The sequence below is a fragment of the Rhinopithecus bieti genome, unplaced genomic scaffold, assembly GCF_001698545.2.
Source record: "Rhinopithecus bieti isolate Rb0 unplaced genomic scaffold, ASM169854v2 scaffold_22548, whole genome shotgun sequence".
NCBI lineage: Eukaryota > Metazoa > Chordata > Mammalia > Primates > Cercopithecidae > Rhinopithecus > Rhinopithecus bieti.
In genome coordinates this window covers 1,399,479-1,413,784 of record NW_016810469.1, presented here as the reverse complement: position 1 = coordinate 1,413,784, position 14,306 = coordinate 1,399,479, and the positions used below count along the sequence as shown (strand labels likewise).

Below are 14,306 nucleotides of genomic sequence, written 5' to 3'. Positions count from 1 at the left end.
GCTGCTCCCTAGCAGACAAGCCGTACAAAGCACCAAAGGTTTAAGAACAATTTATGTGGAAGGAAAAAAAAAAAAAGGAGAAAATTCCATCTATTACCTTGATTTTCTTTTACCTTGCGTTATTCTATTTGAACAACCACAAATAACAGTTCTTACTAGCCTACCAGAGTTCTAAAGGAATAGCATTTGAAAAAAAGAATGCCTGTTTAGCAAGACCTTACAATAACCACACCACCCATACTAGAAGAGCCAGCACCCGCTACCCCCAGGCCTGGCTGCTCTCCGTGGTGCTGAACACAGAGGTTGGGGAGACCGTCAACCTCTCTGGCTCTTGCTGCACCACACGGTGCATCTGTTATTTTTGACTTTTTCTAAACACATATGAATCCAATTTGTATTTCTCTCGCAGTGCGGAAAAGTGTTTCACAGGTTTGCTTTTCCACATTGGAAAAGTCTAGGCTCTTTTACTCTCTTAAGACTGCAAATGTAAAACTTCAAATTCGCAAGTGTGTGGTGTGTGTGTGTGTGTGTGTGTGTAATAGGACGGTAGATCAGGTTTTCTTAACGGGATGAGGGTCAGAGGACCCATATGTTTGTCTGTTTTTTCCCATGGCTTATCAAGGGACATGGCACAAATCATTTTCTCTTTTCTGTCTTCAGCATCCCAATCCGTGATAGAAAAAAAAATGGGGACAGGTAGTGCTCCTGTAGCCCTAGCATTTGGGGTTCCTCCATTGGTGTTCTGGTTCTTCCACTGACTCAGAGACCACCAAACAAGATTACCTTGCTGGCCTGGCTTCCTCAAGCACTGAACAATTTCCTGGATCCAGAAGGAAGATGCAAGGCTCTGCTTCTCTTGCAAGAAGACAAGGATTCAGTTTCTCTGCTCAACTCTCCTCCAACCCACAGTCCCCATGGACCAGCCATAATTCAGCTAAACCTGAGAGTTCACCCATATTTTATTTACTGATTCAATGTTACCAGACAAGTAAAATAGACGGCTGTCACCTCTATTAAACTGGGCAGGAAAAATGGTCATGTAGGCAACAGGCTCTTTCTGCTCATGATGTGTCATGTTTCCCCAGGGAGGAAAGCAAGAAAAGGGGGTGGGCTGGCCTCAGGGTAGAGCTCAGTTCCATTGTGTTCAGGAGGGGAAGCTCAGGGCTCCACTGCAAAACCCCTCCCATCCTTACTCTCAGCCACATTGGTAGAGTAGACAGATTGGCCCAGTCAGTCAGGAACTGGGACTATCCTTTAAGTTCTCAGTTTCCCCACTGATACAAAGGAAAGTCACTACTCACTCATCAGGCTTGGAATAAAGAAAGATGGTGAGCCCCAATTTCAGAAGTCTGAGCCCCAATTTCAGAAGTGCTAGAGAAGCAAACTTCCATATGGTCATCTCTTACAAGGACACAAACACACGTGCACACACTCACTTTCCCCAGAACCTGATGTGGATGATGCATATATTCCCAGGGCTAAAGGGCCTCAGTTGACTGTCTATACAGCCTGAATCTCCAGGTTAACTGTCAACACCTCTACTTCACACCAAGCTGTCATGTAGACCAGTTGTCTACATATCCTTGCAGGAGCCAGTGATGTGGTAAAGACAGAAAAAGGAGAGACCTGACCTATGATGGGCAGCAGAGCAATGGCCCAGCCACAGTTCTGCCTGACAGCTGTCCTCAGTGCTCAGCCTATTAACAACAGCACAGCAGAGGTTCTCTTCCTTGGTTCAGCTCCCAGAAAGAGCAGCTGAGATGCTGAGTGGCAAGTGGGAAGGAGAGAGGGGTGAGGTCAGAAAAGGCAGGAGGACTGTGGTCTCTCCTCTAGTCTCTTCTTTAAGAAGACAGCTTGTCTCTCTCAAGAAAATCATCATGATAGGAACAAGACAATGAATGTAAAGTCCAATCCTAGGCTTGAAAAAGAAAGGCTCACTCCCCCAAATATTCTAGCTCTGCCCAGTAGATTAAATCTAAAAGGTCCTGGCACAGAAAAAGTTGCAGAACTGGTGTGTCAGAAGACCACCACAGACAGCATGAGAACCTTGACTTTGTGGAAGAAACTAACAACATCCTTCATAAAATCCTCATTGACAAAATGGAAAAAGTGTTGAGCTGCATGCCACGGCAGTTAGGGGGACTTATATTCAAATGACCATATTCACCATTGCATTCATTTATTCCACAAATATTTATTAATTATCTACTAAGAGTCCTGCACCCTGCTAGAAGCACTGGATACTTAAGTGGTGAACAACCTGGCTATGGCCCATGCCGGTACAGCACTTACCTCTAAAGTAACTAAGAATTACCAATACAGCAAGTGCTACAACAGGAAAAGTAGAGGGTGCTGTGGGACTCAGAAGGGGATGGAGGTTGAGAAATGCTTCCTAGAGGAAAAGACATGTTCACTGAAACCTTAGTATGAGTAGAAGTTAGCCAGAAAGAAATGGAGTGCAGGCCGGGTGCGGTGGCTCAAGCCTGTAATCCCAGCACTTTGGGAGGCCGAGACGGGTGGATCACGAGGTCAGGAGATCGAGACCATCCTGCGCAAACACGGTGAAACGCCTGTTCTCTAGCTAAAAAAAATAGCAAAAAACTAGCCAGGCGCGAGGTGGGCGGTTGCTGTAGTCCCAAGCTACTGCGGGAGGCCTGAGGCAGGAGATGGTGTAACCCGGGAGGCGCGGAGCTTGCAGTGAGCTGGAGATCTGGCGCACTGCACTCCAGCACTGGGTGAGCAGAGCGGTCTCCGTCTTCTCAAAAAAAAAAAAAAAAAAAGAAAGAAAAGAAAGAAAGAAATGGAGTGCAGGCCGGGCACAGTGGCTCACGCCTGTAATCCTAGCACTTTGGGAGGCCAAGGCGGGCAGATCATGAGGTCAGGAGTTTGAGACCAGCCTGGCCAACATAGTGAAACCCCATCTCTACTAAAAACACAAAAATTATCCGGGTGTGGTGGCGTGCACACACTCCCAGCTACTTGGGAGGCTGACGCAGGAGAATCACTTGAACCGGGAGGCAGAGGTTGTGGTGAGCCGAGATCACACCACTGCACTCCAACCTAAGCAACAGAGTGAGACTCTGTCTCAAAAAAACAAAAAAGAAAAGAAAAGAAAAAAGAAAGAGAGTGCAGAGGCCCAGAGTGTGGGGGAAAGCACAGTGCCTTCTGGGGACTTAGATGTTCAATGCAGGGGATCAGAGAGGGTGAAGCAAGGAGGGACAGTCCACGAGTCTAGAGATGCCAACCATGGCAGATCATAAAGGGCCTGAGGGCATAAGGAAGCCAGTGGAATTCTGAAGCTCATTAAAGTGTAGGATAGTGGATCCAAGACCATTTGAATAAAGCCATCAGACCCTGACATTGCTCATTTCCTGCTTAATGTGTTTATGGCAGACCTGGCTGAAGGGAAGGAGGATATGTTTATCCCAGGCTCAGATGGCATGAAGCATGCAAGACATCAGAATGGGAATCCCCAAAAGCTTCATTATTCAGAATAGTGATTCCCAATCCCAATCATACTATAGGCTAATAACCACTTAACCCCTCTACCACAGACCCCAGGAGGAAGGCAGGGGTTAGAAGAAGAGGGTGTAACTCATACCTGCTTTCCAAGCATGGAGACATGGTAATAGGCCCTGGTGGTCCAGAAACAATGAGTAAGAATAACTGCCTGAAGGTTCAATGATGCAACTTACTTGGGGATAAATGATAGGTTCCGCCTTTAGGCTCAAAAGATCAACTGCCAAAGGGAGGATGAGAAAAGTTACAGATCAGTGGCAATACTTGTGGAAAAGACTTCATGATCTCATGAGACCACCAGCTTAGGATGAATCGACAGACTGCAATGGCTGCTAAAAAGCCTGAAACAGTCTGGTGTTGTACAACCAGACACCAAAGCTGAGACCTGAGGAGGTGATGGTCTTACTGGTTTCAATAAATAAGTAGCACTGTGGTCAGCTCTTGACACCATGCTGGAGGAATTAAGCCTCTTTAGTCGAAGCAATAAATGCCTTTGTGTTTCTGCAGAGCTCTAGTGTAGGACAGGGAACAAACTCAAGCCAGAGTCAGGGGGCAGGGAGATCATAATAGCAGGAGTAACAGACAACATTTACTGAGTGCTTACCATGGCTGGGTTCTAAGCACTTCACATGCGTTAACTCATTCAGTCCTTACAAAAACGCTGTGAGGCAAGTACAACTATTATTATCATTATTATTTTGAGATATTAAATACTTTGCTCTTGGGAGGCTGAAGAGGGGAGATCACAAGGTTAGGAGTTAGAGACCAGGCTGGCCAATATGGTGAAACCCCATCTCTACTAAAAATAGAAAAATTAGCTGGGCACTGTAGCGGGTGCCTGTATTGCCAGCTACTCAGGAGGCTGAGGCAGGAGAATTGCTTGAACCTGGAATCTGGGCAGTGGAGGTTGCAGTGAGCCGAGATCACGCCACTGCACTCCAGCCTGGGCAACAGAGCAAGACTCCATCTCAAAAAAAAAAAAAAAATAGTTTGCTCAAGATTAGACAGGTGGGAAGTCAGGAAGGCAGCCCTCAAAGTCAGGCTGTTAGATCCTAGAATCTATGAGCTTATCCTCAAGATTACACTGAGAGCTAAATGTACTGAGAGATTCGTTTGTGCCAGGCATGTTAATTCTCACAATAATCCTATGACGTGAAATCTGCTATTATCCTGATTTTACAGATAAGGAAATCTACACTTAGAGAAAGTAAGTGACTTACCCAAAGTCACACAGCCAGGAGGGAAGGGATCAAGAGTTGAAACTCAGACAGAGGAATTTCAAACCTACACTCAGACCCCAGTTATATTGCCATCCTGGAACTACAGGGAGACACATGTTAGCTTTTTAGAGGAAAATTTGCAACAAAGATTAGCATGGGCAAAACATCTGCAGTAAAGAATGGGTGGGGCCTAAAATTGGTGAGCTCCCATTGCAAGCGGCATTCAACCGGAGACTGGCCATCCACCTGTATGTAGTGGGGTCCTCCACTGACCTGGAACAGCAGTTCTCAAAGTGTGGCTCCCAGATGAGCATCATCATCATGATCTGGTAACCTGTTTAAAAGGCAAGCACTCAGGCCTCACCCCAGACCCACGGAATCAGAAGGTCTGTGGATGGGGCCCAGCAATCTGCATCTTAACGATTGCTTTGGGTGATTCTGGCACATGCTAACATTTGAGAACTAGAGGCCTAGAATGACCCCTGGGGTTCTTTTCAGCCTAGATTATTTGATTCTTCACCACAGACAGGAAATGTGATGCCTGGAGCCCTGGAAAGTCCTTGGCTCCCTGCTCCTGCTTTTCCGCCCAATTGGGCAGCTTTTTGGAATAGCATATTTCAGTTCTGCAAAGCAGATGCAGAAAGGCTTTGCAGAAGTCTCCCTCATTCCCATATTTAAAGAGCTCATCCCTGCAGTTGTTCTGAGAACTCTATAAACCCCCTTCCGTCAGCAGCCTGTCTGCATCAGTCCCTTTAATAGCGCAAGACTTAATCGTCTCCTATGGATTGGAACCCTCTTAACACAAACCAGAATCTTAGCTCCTTCTTGCTGCTTTTCCCCTCTTTGCTATCCTTAACTACCATTCAGCATGGCACCAAAGGATTTGGAGTTGTAGCCACCACTCCCCCTGGATCTCACTCCATCTCATTATCTCCAATCTGTACGATCACCATGGGGACTCTCTCCTCCCTGCCTTTTGCCTCTGTCCTCATTACCTGGTGTCTCCTAGGAGAGCCAAAGTGTCTATCCCCTAGGGCCTCCAGCCTCAGACCCTGTCTAGTCTCCAGTGGCCTGCCCAGGAGGCGAGATGGTACTCCCCATCTGAGAAGGGCTGATCAAGACTCTCTGGACCAGCCCCTTAAGAACATCCCATAATCAGGGTCTTCCCAGCTCTGAACATAGGCGAAATGCATTTTAATCAAAATGCTGCAAAATAATGGGCCAGGCAGTGTCTGGGAGCTGACATTAGGAGCATCCAAGGAAGGGTACCTCTCCTGCTCTCTAGCACAGTGGGTAACTGGTACAGACTGCTAGGCCCACCAACTCCAGTGCAGGGCCCATGGGTATGTGAGCAATGGACAGATGCCATGTACGAGGCTGCATGGAGTATGGGGCACTAGGGGCTAGCACAAAGCCAAGGGCACACAAGATGCAGACAGCCTCATAGCTCAGAGTCAGTGGAGATGTGGCCCCACCCTTGGGGAACCCTCTTTTTTTCTCCTAAAATTTATTAAGCATCGGGCACTATGCAAAGAGCTTTACATACCTTATCTCCTTTAATCCTCACAACAACCCTATGCAGACAGTACTGTAAGGGTCAACCACAAGATTTTTGTAGGTCAACAACAGCTGCACATGGTTCAACCTAACGTTAATACTTCTATTTTATAGATGAGGAAATGGAAGCTCAGAGGTGCGGTGACTTCCCCAAGGTCACACAGCAAGTACACATTGGACTCACGTTCAAAAATAGATCCACCACATTTCATCAGACCCAAGACATGCCATTCTTTCTCAGAGTGCCAAGAAAGAAAAAATCCTGTAAGTAAACTTAGACATGACATGTGAGACACGAGTTGATGTCAGAGATATGAAAATGTGAAAAAAAAATCCCATCTTAGAATCAATGAAATATATTATTGACTCCAAAAAAATCATTCTGCTTCTTGGAAGTGATGGGGGAGAGATGGCCTGAGGCACCCTTGAGAAGCTCCTTGTCTAGTCAGGGAGGCACGACACACATGCATTAGAGAAAGCCTAGACAACAACTCGCCCCCAGATAACCACGGCCAAGGTCAATACTATTAGTAAACAAGGTGTAAAGGCCAAAGGAAGCAAGGTGAAGGACCTGGGCAGCTGAGCTGTGAAGAAGGAGAGGCAGTGTGGACCCTGGAGGTGATTTCCAAAGGAAATAAAACAAAGAAAGGAAGGGCAGAGGGCTCTGGGGGCATGGCTGCTATGAAACATGGCTATGAGAGACAAAAGAAAATCTGAACAACCTGTTGTCCTCAAACCCAGTCTCCTGGCCCTCAATTTGGTCTCATCTCTCCAAATCATGCTCAATTAGGATTTGTCTCTGGAGCACAAAGAGAAGTGGGAAGAAAAGCATACTCCAGAAGCAAATTCAGATGCTGGTCCAGGGCCAGGATTTAAGGAGGCACCCACTCTCATGGTCAGTCATGCAAGCAAAGGGGTCCTCATTTGAGGGCCTCCTTAGAGTTGGCTCCCTGGAGGCCTCCCTAGCATCACCCTACTCCCAGCCCTGTGCACAGACTCCTCCAAGGGCAAAAAGAAATGCTCAACTGTGGACAGCATGTAAGCTTTTTTGAAAAGACAGCACACTTATTTAACCCAATGGGCAATATCATCCCCATTTTACAGATGGGGAAATGGAGGCCCTAGAAAATAACATAACCCTTCTGACCATGCCCGTCCCAAATCTGTCACCTTTGTAGTGACTTTGGGCAGTGAATCTTCCCCCTACTTCCAGAACAGCTCAGTGCCTGGCAGCCACCATTATCCCAGGCTCCCCTGTCCCCCTGGGAGAAGGAACACCGCAGACAGAGAAGGGTAAGTCTGGGTTTGCCTTTGCCTTTGCTCTTGTAGATGGAATGGTGATTAGGAAGGCTCTCGCATCCAGGTCCCCACACCCAAACCACGGTGTCTGTGACACAGCAACACATATTCCAGGACCCAGTGGCAGCAGGCCGTATTTAGAAAGTCAGGATGTGACTCTTGCTTAAAAATAAAACGACCAGAGTCTGGGACGCGCCGCCGCCATGATCATTCCTGTGCGGTGTTTCACTTGCGGCAAGATGGTCGGCAACAAATGGGAGGCCTACCTGGGGCTGCTGCAGGCCGAGTACACTGAGGGGGATGCGCTGGACGCCCTGGGCCTGAAGCGCTACTGCTGCCGCGGATGCTGCTGGCCCACGTGGACCTGATCGAGAAGCTGCTCAATTATGCACCCCTGGAGAAGTGATCAGGCTGGAGTCCGCCTACCTGCCATGCTGACCATGGGCCATGAGCATCCTGCCCCAAGTTCACGAGGCTGAGGCATCCAGGAGCTGGCGCAATGCCTTGCCACAGCGTGTGTGTGTCCCATCCCCCACTCTGGAAGGAACCAGCCAGTAAAGGTTTTTCAGAACTAAAAAAAAATAAAAAATAAAAAATAAAAAAAAAATAAAACGACCATAAAACCTATTCGCCTTGAAGGGATGTTGGCAAGAAGGAACAGGACTGAGGAAGGAAAAGGGAAGTGAGGGAAGGAAGGACTAACAAAGACAGCTAACTCTCCAATCACCTTCTCTTTCCAGGTCACTGGGTGAGGAGGATGGGGGGTGAAGGAGACACAGACACGAGGCCCTTGGGCTTCCTCAAGGCTTTGACAATGTCTTTGAGGACAGCCTGGTGGTTCCAATGGGGCCATGTAGACTACAGACCCCAGAACAGTGGGATCCCTGTAGGTGAACTGGCCTCACCCAAGGGTGAATCCATCCTTTATTTAGGGCTTAGATTAAAGCCTGGAGCAGATTCCAGAAGCCAGGACAATGTGGGATGTAGTAAGTGGAAGGATGTGTGTTGGTGGGAAGGCTGGGAAAGGCCATCCACACCTGTGCCCTGGAGGCGGCGAATCTGCCACACAGCTCATCAGCAAGGCCAGTCTGACACTGAAAACTAGTACTGGTGGAATTCAGCATGGTAGAACCCAGATGGCCATCCTCCCAGAGCAGGACCAACACAGCCCAGCCAGTGAGACCTCACTCAGCAAACAGAACAGGGAGTGGGGGTAGGGGCACTGCATTCAGCCCCTTTAAAAACCGTTTCTTGCCACCTCCAGACGGCACAGCCAGCTAAAAGCACAGGATCCAGAGGCAGGCAGACCATACTTCTTATCCCACTTCTACCACTCACTGGCTGCGTGATCTTGGGCAAGTAACTTCACCAAGCTTAGTTCCCTCATCCGTAAAATGGGATAATGCCTGTAGGTGGTGAAGGCTACCCAATATGAAGAGAAAAACCCTGTGGCTCCATTTATTGAGCACTTACTATTTACCCACATTATAAGTCATTGTTTGAAAAGCATTTGGCACAGTGCTTAGTGGCTAATAATTGCACAATAAATTGGGGCCATCGTATTGTTGTTGTCATTGTTGTTTCATTATTCTGATTTTGCTCCAGACCCAGGTGGGGCCCCACGCAGAAGACACTGCAGTGGCCGTCTCAGCACAGGCACACTGCCCTCTGGTGCTGCTGCTGGAGAATCAGCACCTGGGAGAAGAGCGACTCCAGGAATCAAGCCCAGGGCCAAGACGCCAGCCCCATCTGCATCAGCTCTATTTCCATACCAGGCAGGCCCTTGGTGCATCTGTCTTCCCAGAGCTGCAGCCCTACCACACCGGCCTCTGGAGGACAAGCGAGTGCCTGCTGGGTGCTAGCCTCAACAAGGGCCCTGCTCCTGCAACATCGGTCCTCTCTGTTGCCAGGCGGGGAGTGCGGAGCCCCCCCAGTTCCTCTGTGCGCTGCCCAGTGGAGTGAAGCATCCGCTTTCTCAGTTCCCTCTGGAAGGTTCTGAGCAAGCAAGGGAAGCCAGGCTGCAGCTGCGGGAGGAAGAGACAGGGGAAGCTGCTGTGGCAGGTAGAGGAGGCGCCACCTCAGCAGACCAGAAACACAGTCCCAGTCACTGAGATCAAACAGGTCTCCTGCTAAAAGAAACCCTTTCACCAAGCAGGCCTGTAGTCTGTGCTGCATATGGCCTTATACTTCTCTCAAGAGGAGGGGTAGTTCCACAGCCCACGGGGGCATCTGTGCTTCCTCCCCCATGGAGGGGACTGTTTCCTGGAGCAGGGACAGAGTACCTGTGGGAGCGTGGGGATTCAGGAAGGCTCACAGGCCCTACAAAGGATCCTAAAAGCAGCTAGGCAGCTTACATTCCTGGAGGGGTTGGGGATAAAGAGCCACCCCACAAAGCCCTTTCAAAACAACATGTGAGCTGGACTTCTGAGGTCAGCCATCCTGCTGGCTACAGGAGGATGCAGGTGACCTTGAAAGAGCCTAGTGAGGCCAGGGTGCCTGGATCACCTTGCATAAACCATCTCTAAAGACCCTAGGTCATCCTGACGTCAAAAGACTGTTTAGCACAATGCGAGGCAGGCATCAGGAAAAAAAATTAAACTCTAGTTGAGAAGCAGGAAAGCTGGGGCTGACAGCAGCAGCTGGGCTGAAAAGTGGAGGTAGAAATTCCTCAAGTTAGTGATCGCTGAGGCCCGGCGGGCCACTCCCAGGTCTTGTCTGAAGCTATTTACTTCCAGGGGGGAAAACCCTATTGATCTTCATTCAGCGGCTGTCTGCTCCTACAAGGCGGCGATGTTTCAGCGCGTCACTAGTCACTGCAAGAAATTTCTCATTGTTTTACACACAGCAGCCCCCAAACTCAAGAGATGAATGTTTAGGATAATTTGGGTGAACCGATCAGAAGAGTTACAGATGGGGCCAGTTTGGGAACTCTGAGGGAGGGGGTGTCTCTCCCCAGGGATCGCCCGCTGTTGCTTGCTGGGCCCCTGTACATTCACGAAACTCAGGACCTTGCAGCTCAGTTCTGCTCTATCTGTAGATGCTCAGAGTCCAGAGCTGGGCCAACCCTTCCCTCTCCCCACCCCCCACACACCGGCTTTATGTCTCTGCAGTCATTTGGCTTCAAACCTCCCCACTGGCTGGCTGGAGATCGCCACCAACCACTTCAGCTCCTCAACACACAGAAGAGCTGGCCAGGCTTCCCCAGCTGCTGCCACCACTGTCTAGTTCCCTTTTCAAATTCCATGTTGGCCCTCAATCCTACATATGCCCGTAACATGAGGGGAGACCTAACCATGAAACCTACAGTAGCATAACAGTGCCCATCAGGCTGCACTAAAGGGAACTTTGAAACCACAGAACATACCAACCATTAAGGCCAACCAAATAGTTTACAGATGGAGAAACTGAGGCCTGGGGTTCCAGAGAGAGGTGTGATTTGATGAAAATGGCCCAACAAACTGGTGGCAGATGCAGCAAAAAAACAGACCTCCTGGCTCCAAGTCCAGCAGCCCCTCTACTACAGCTTTGGGGTCAGGCCACCTGGAAATTCAGGTCCCTGCAGGAGGTCACTCAAGCCTGTTTGGCTGAGAGAATCTATGCATTAAACTGCCTTCCATGAGTTAAGACTGGGATTCATCCAAAGAATAATAACGATGATAATAATAATAAAATGCCAAACAATATGCCTTGACAACCTTCAATGAACAACATTTGATAATCATACACAGAATACATCTTCCACATATTCACATAAAATAATCAATGATCATTTTTCCCGCAGACTACAATCCAATTCTTCTCTCTCCCTTGCTCTCTCCCTTACTCTCTTTTGTTACTTACAAACCATCCAAGCAATCAATGCCTTGACCTCTCCTTCTGATAGACACAATTACAAAAAGACGGAGCAATGCAATTCATCTATTCAAGACGGATTGTTTGAACACTCTGTCACACTGCTGAGCTATCCATCTCCTTGTCTAAGAGGAAATTTCAGCCCCCAAAAGAGGCACAAAGAGAGGGGGCGGGTACGATGCTCCCCAGCCCAGACAGCCCCTCTCACACCTGCAGGAAAGCCCTCTCCAAGCTGATACTCGGCAACGCCTGGCTGCTGGAGAAGGATTCAGCTCCAAGCTCAGCCGGCTGAGGCGCCAGTCTTGAGAACCAGAAGCACCTAGCACACTCTAGAGGGCCTCAATTCTTATAGCCCCAGCCAGAGCCCTGAGATCCCAGAGATGGCAGAGATGGGAAAAGGGAGATGGCACCCGGCCCAGCCAAGGCGGTGTGTTTGGGTTTTAGCATGATACTCTCATTCTCTCGCTCTCACTCTCGCTCTTTCTGTCCATGTCCACTGTAGCTCCCTGGCTCCAGCTGGGGTTCGAGCAGGGGCTCAGAAGGACAGAAGCTCAGCTCCCCAGGAGGCTCCAGAGAAGCCCAGAAGCCTCAGAGTCCTCCCATCCTCCGCCCAAACTGGCACAGCTCTGGCGGTCACGTTTGGCGCAGGCACAACACCCCAGTCCATGGGCTGAGAATCAAATGGGGCAGGGCTCTTGGATATAAATGGCCGGGGCTGACACGCTAATTAATCCTGGGGCTTAATACGAAGAAGATTAGAAGAGAGGAGGGCTCTGCCATCCGTTAATTGCATTATTACACGCTGAACCCAAGAAAGGGCGGGTAGGCTTGGGGATGCTCTTCGTAAGGGCTGGGAGGAACTCCCTAACCCATTCAATTTCACAGTAAGGATACATCATCCTGCGCCTTCCCAGCTTATCCCTCTGAGGCTGCCCTCACCGTAGCCTGTCTTTCTGGGCCTCCAAAGACTTCCATTCCTGAGGCTGGGCTGGGAGCACACCCACCCCACCCCTGTGGAGGAAGGACCAAGGAAGAGGGAGCTGCAATCCGTGCGATGGACAGATAGCATCTTCTCAGTCTCCCCACCTTTTTCCCCAAGGACGACGCAGGCCCCCAAAAAAGCAGAGGGGAGGAGACAGAGAATAAAGGAAGCGCTGGTCCGTTACTGGCGGGGGGTGGGGGGGGGGGGGCTTCCTGCCCCTGGAATGGTGCCAAGTTGGGCTCGGGGCAGGCAAAGGCACAGAGATAGAAGACATTTCGGTTGTCAGGAGCAGCCTGGGCTGCAAAGGGTTAAGTCTGACCATAAGGGCTGTCCCCAGAGTCCCCTCCCGTGCCTGGCCTCATCTGCCTCCGGTGCCTGCCGGTGTTTGCCTGCCAGGGTCCTGGGCATGGACCGAAAGATCTCAGCGTGGGCAGAGCCGAGGACTGTGGTCTGCCCCATCCAGACAGGAGTTCAAGAGGGCCCGGTCCCGGGGCGGCCGCCCGGGAGGAGACCCACCCGCTGGGTTTCTGACCGCCTCCTAGGAAAATCTGAAGTACTGAAACCAAGCCCGACACCGGTTCCGGCACCTCTTTCACGCCGCTGATGGCCCAAGGTCTGCCCTGGAGAAGAGCTGCAGAGGAGGAGGGTGGCCCTGGCTCGGCGGAGTCTGGCTCGCCTCGTGCCAGGCGCTGGTCCTGGCGCCGAGTGAACCCAGGCAGCCCAGGTCTCCGGCCTGGCGGCGGGCGTAGGGCCCTTGGTGATGCAGGCTCCCAGCCAGGCCCAGCCCTGCCGGTCGCCGGCCCGGGACACGCGCAGCGCTCAGGCGCAGGATGCCTTCGGCGGCCACAACAAAGTTAAAGCCCGGAGTAAGAGTCTTGGGCGAGAAGAGACGCGGAAAAGCAGGAGCCTCGGAAAGCCGCGCGCAGCCCCTCCAGCCGCCGCCAGCTGCGGAGGAATTTGGGCTAACTTTAAAAACCGCTGGCGTCCCTGGGCCGCCCGCCCGGGCCGCGCTGGCCGGCCTCCGTGGTCCCTTCCCTCTACCTGCGCTGCCCCGGGCGGAGAGAGGCCTTGGCCCCAGGGGCCAGCTGCAACGGGCAGCAGGGGCCTGCTCCCCCTACCCCCGCCCCATTTGCACGGGGCTGAACCGGTGCCACTGAGGCCAAGGGCGACCACCGGGAGAGAAGACCGGCTGTCCTCGTCATGCGAATCTGTGCCCTGCGACCTCGCCGCAGCCACTCAAGCTATGCCCGAGGTGGGGACGAGCGGCCCGCGGGGAGTGAGGTGAGCAGAGGAGAGAAGTTGGCGCCTTCCCCAGGGTCCCCACTCTGCGGAGAAGCCAGATCGCAGAACTCGGTAGGCTGCGGTTCATGCTGGCAGTCGCCGCGAAATGCGCCCGCGACTCGGGATTGCACTGGAAACCTTCGCCACACTCTGCCAGGTTTGACCTCCCAGGAGCGCGCCAAGGGCCCCTCGCCGCTGCGGCCCGGCGGCCTCCTCCCCAATAAGTAAGGCCCGCGACCCCGACTCTGGAACTTTGTCCTCACAGGGACGAGCTCCTGGTGGTCTCCGGCTCAGCAGCCCGGAGAGAGGTTAGGAAAATCTCTCAGGAACGCGTTCGGAGGCCCCCCATTCCCGCCCCCGCCCGGGCGCACGTTGACCCCCAGCTCCAGGGAGCCCTTACCGATCCGGATGACGTGGGGCATCCCGCGCGAGTCCGGGATCCAGAAGGCGCACACGAGGAGCCCGGCCCAGTATTCCCAAACCAGACTCCGGAGGCGCCGCCAGGGAGCGGTCATCGTTGGGCGCCGCCGAGCGTGCCCGGGGCGCGGCCGTGGCGGGCTCCCTGGGGCGGCAGCTCTAGGCGCGGGCGCGCAGCA

The 14,306-nt window shown here is 51.5% G+C and overlaps 2 protein-coding genes across 2 annotated transcripts in view; one reads left to right on the top strand and one right to left on the bottom strand.

The window, feature by feature from the left end:
- Positions 1 to 14,300, bottom strand: part of GRIK3 (glutamate ionotropic receptor kainate type subunit 3) — a 238,062-nt gene extending 223,762 nt beyond the window's left edge. Inside the window, exon 1 of the mRNA XM_017892128.1 lies at positions 14,111 to 14,300. Coding sequence (XP_017747617.1) covers positions 14,111 to 14,225 — 115 coding nt within the window. The 5' untranslated portion in view covers positions 14,226 to 14,300. The remainder of the gene's footprint in view (positions 1 to 14,110) is intronic.
- LOC108542211 (DNA-directed RNA polymerases I, II, and III subunit RPABC5-like) lies at positions 7,781 to 8,167 on the top strand. The gene is given in 2 exon segments (XM_017892130.1): positions 7,781 to 7,931; positions 7,934 to 8,167. Coding segments are annotated over 2 exon segments (201 nt in total). The 5' UTR covers positions 7,781 to 7,798; the 3' UTR covers positions 8,002 to 8,167.
- Positions 14,301 to 14,306: the final 6 nt, after the last annotated feature.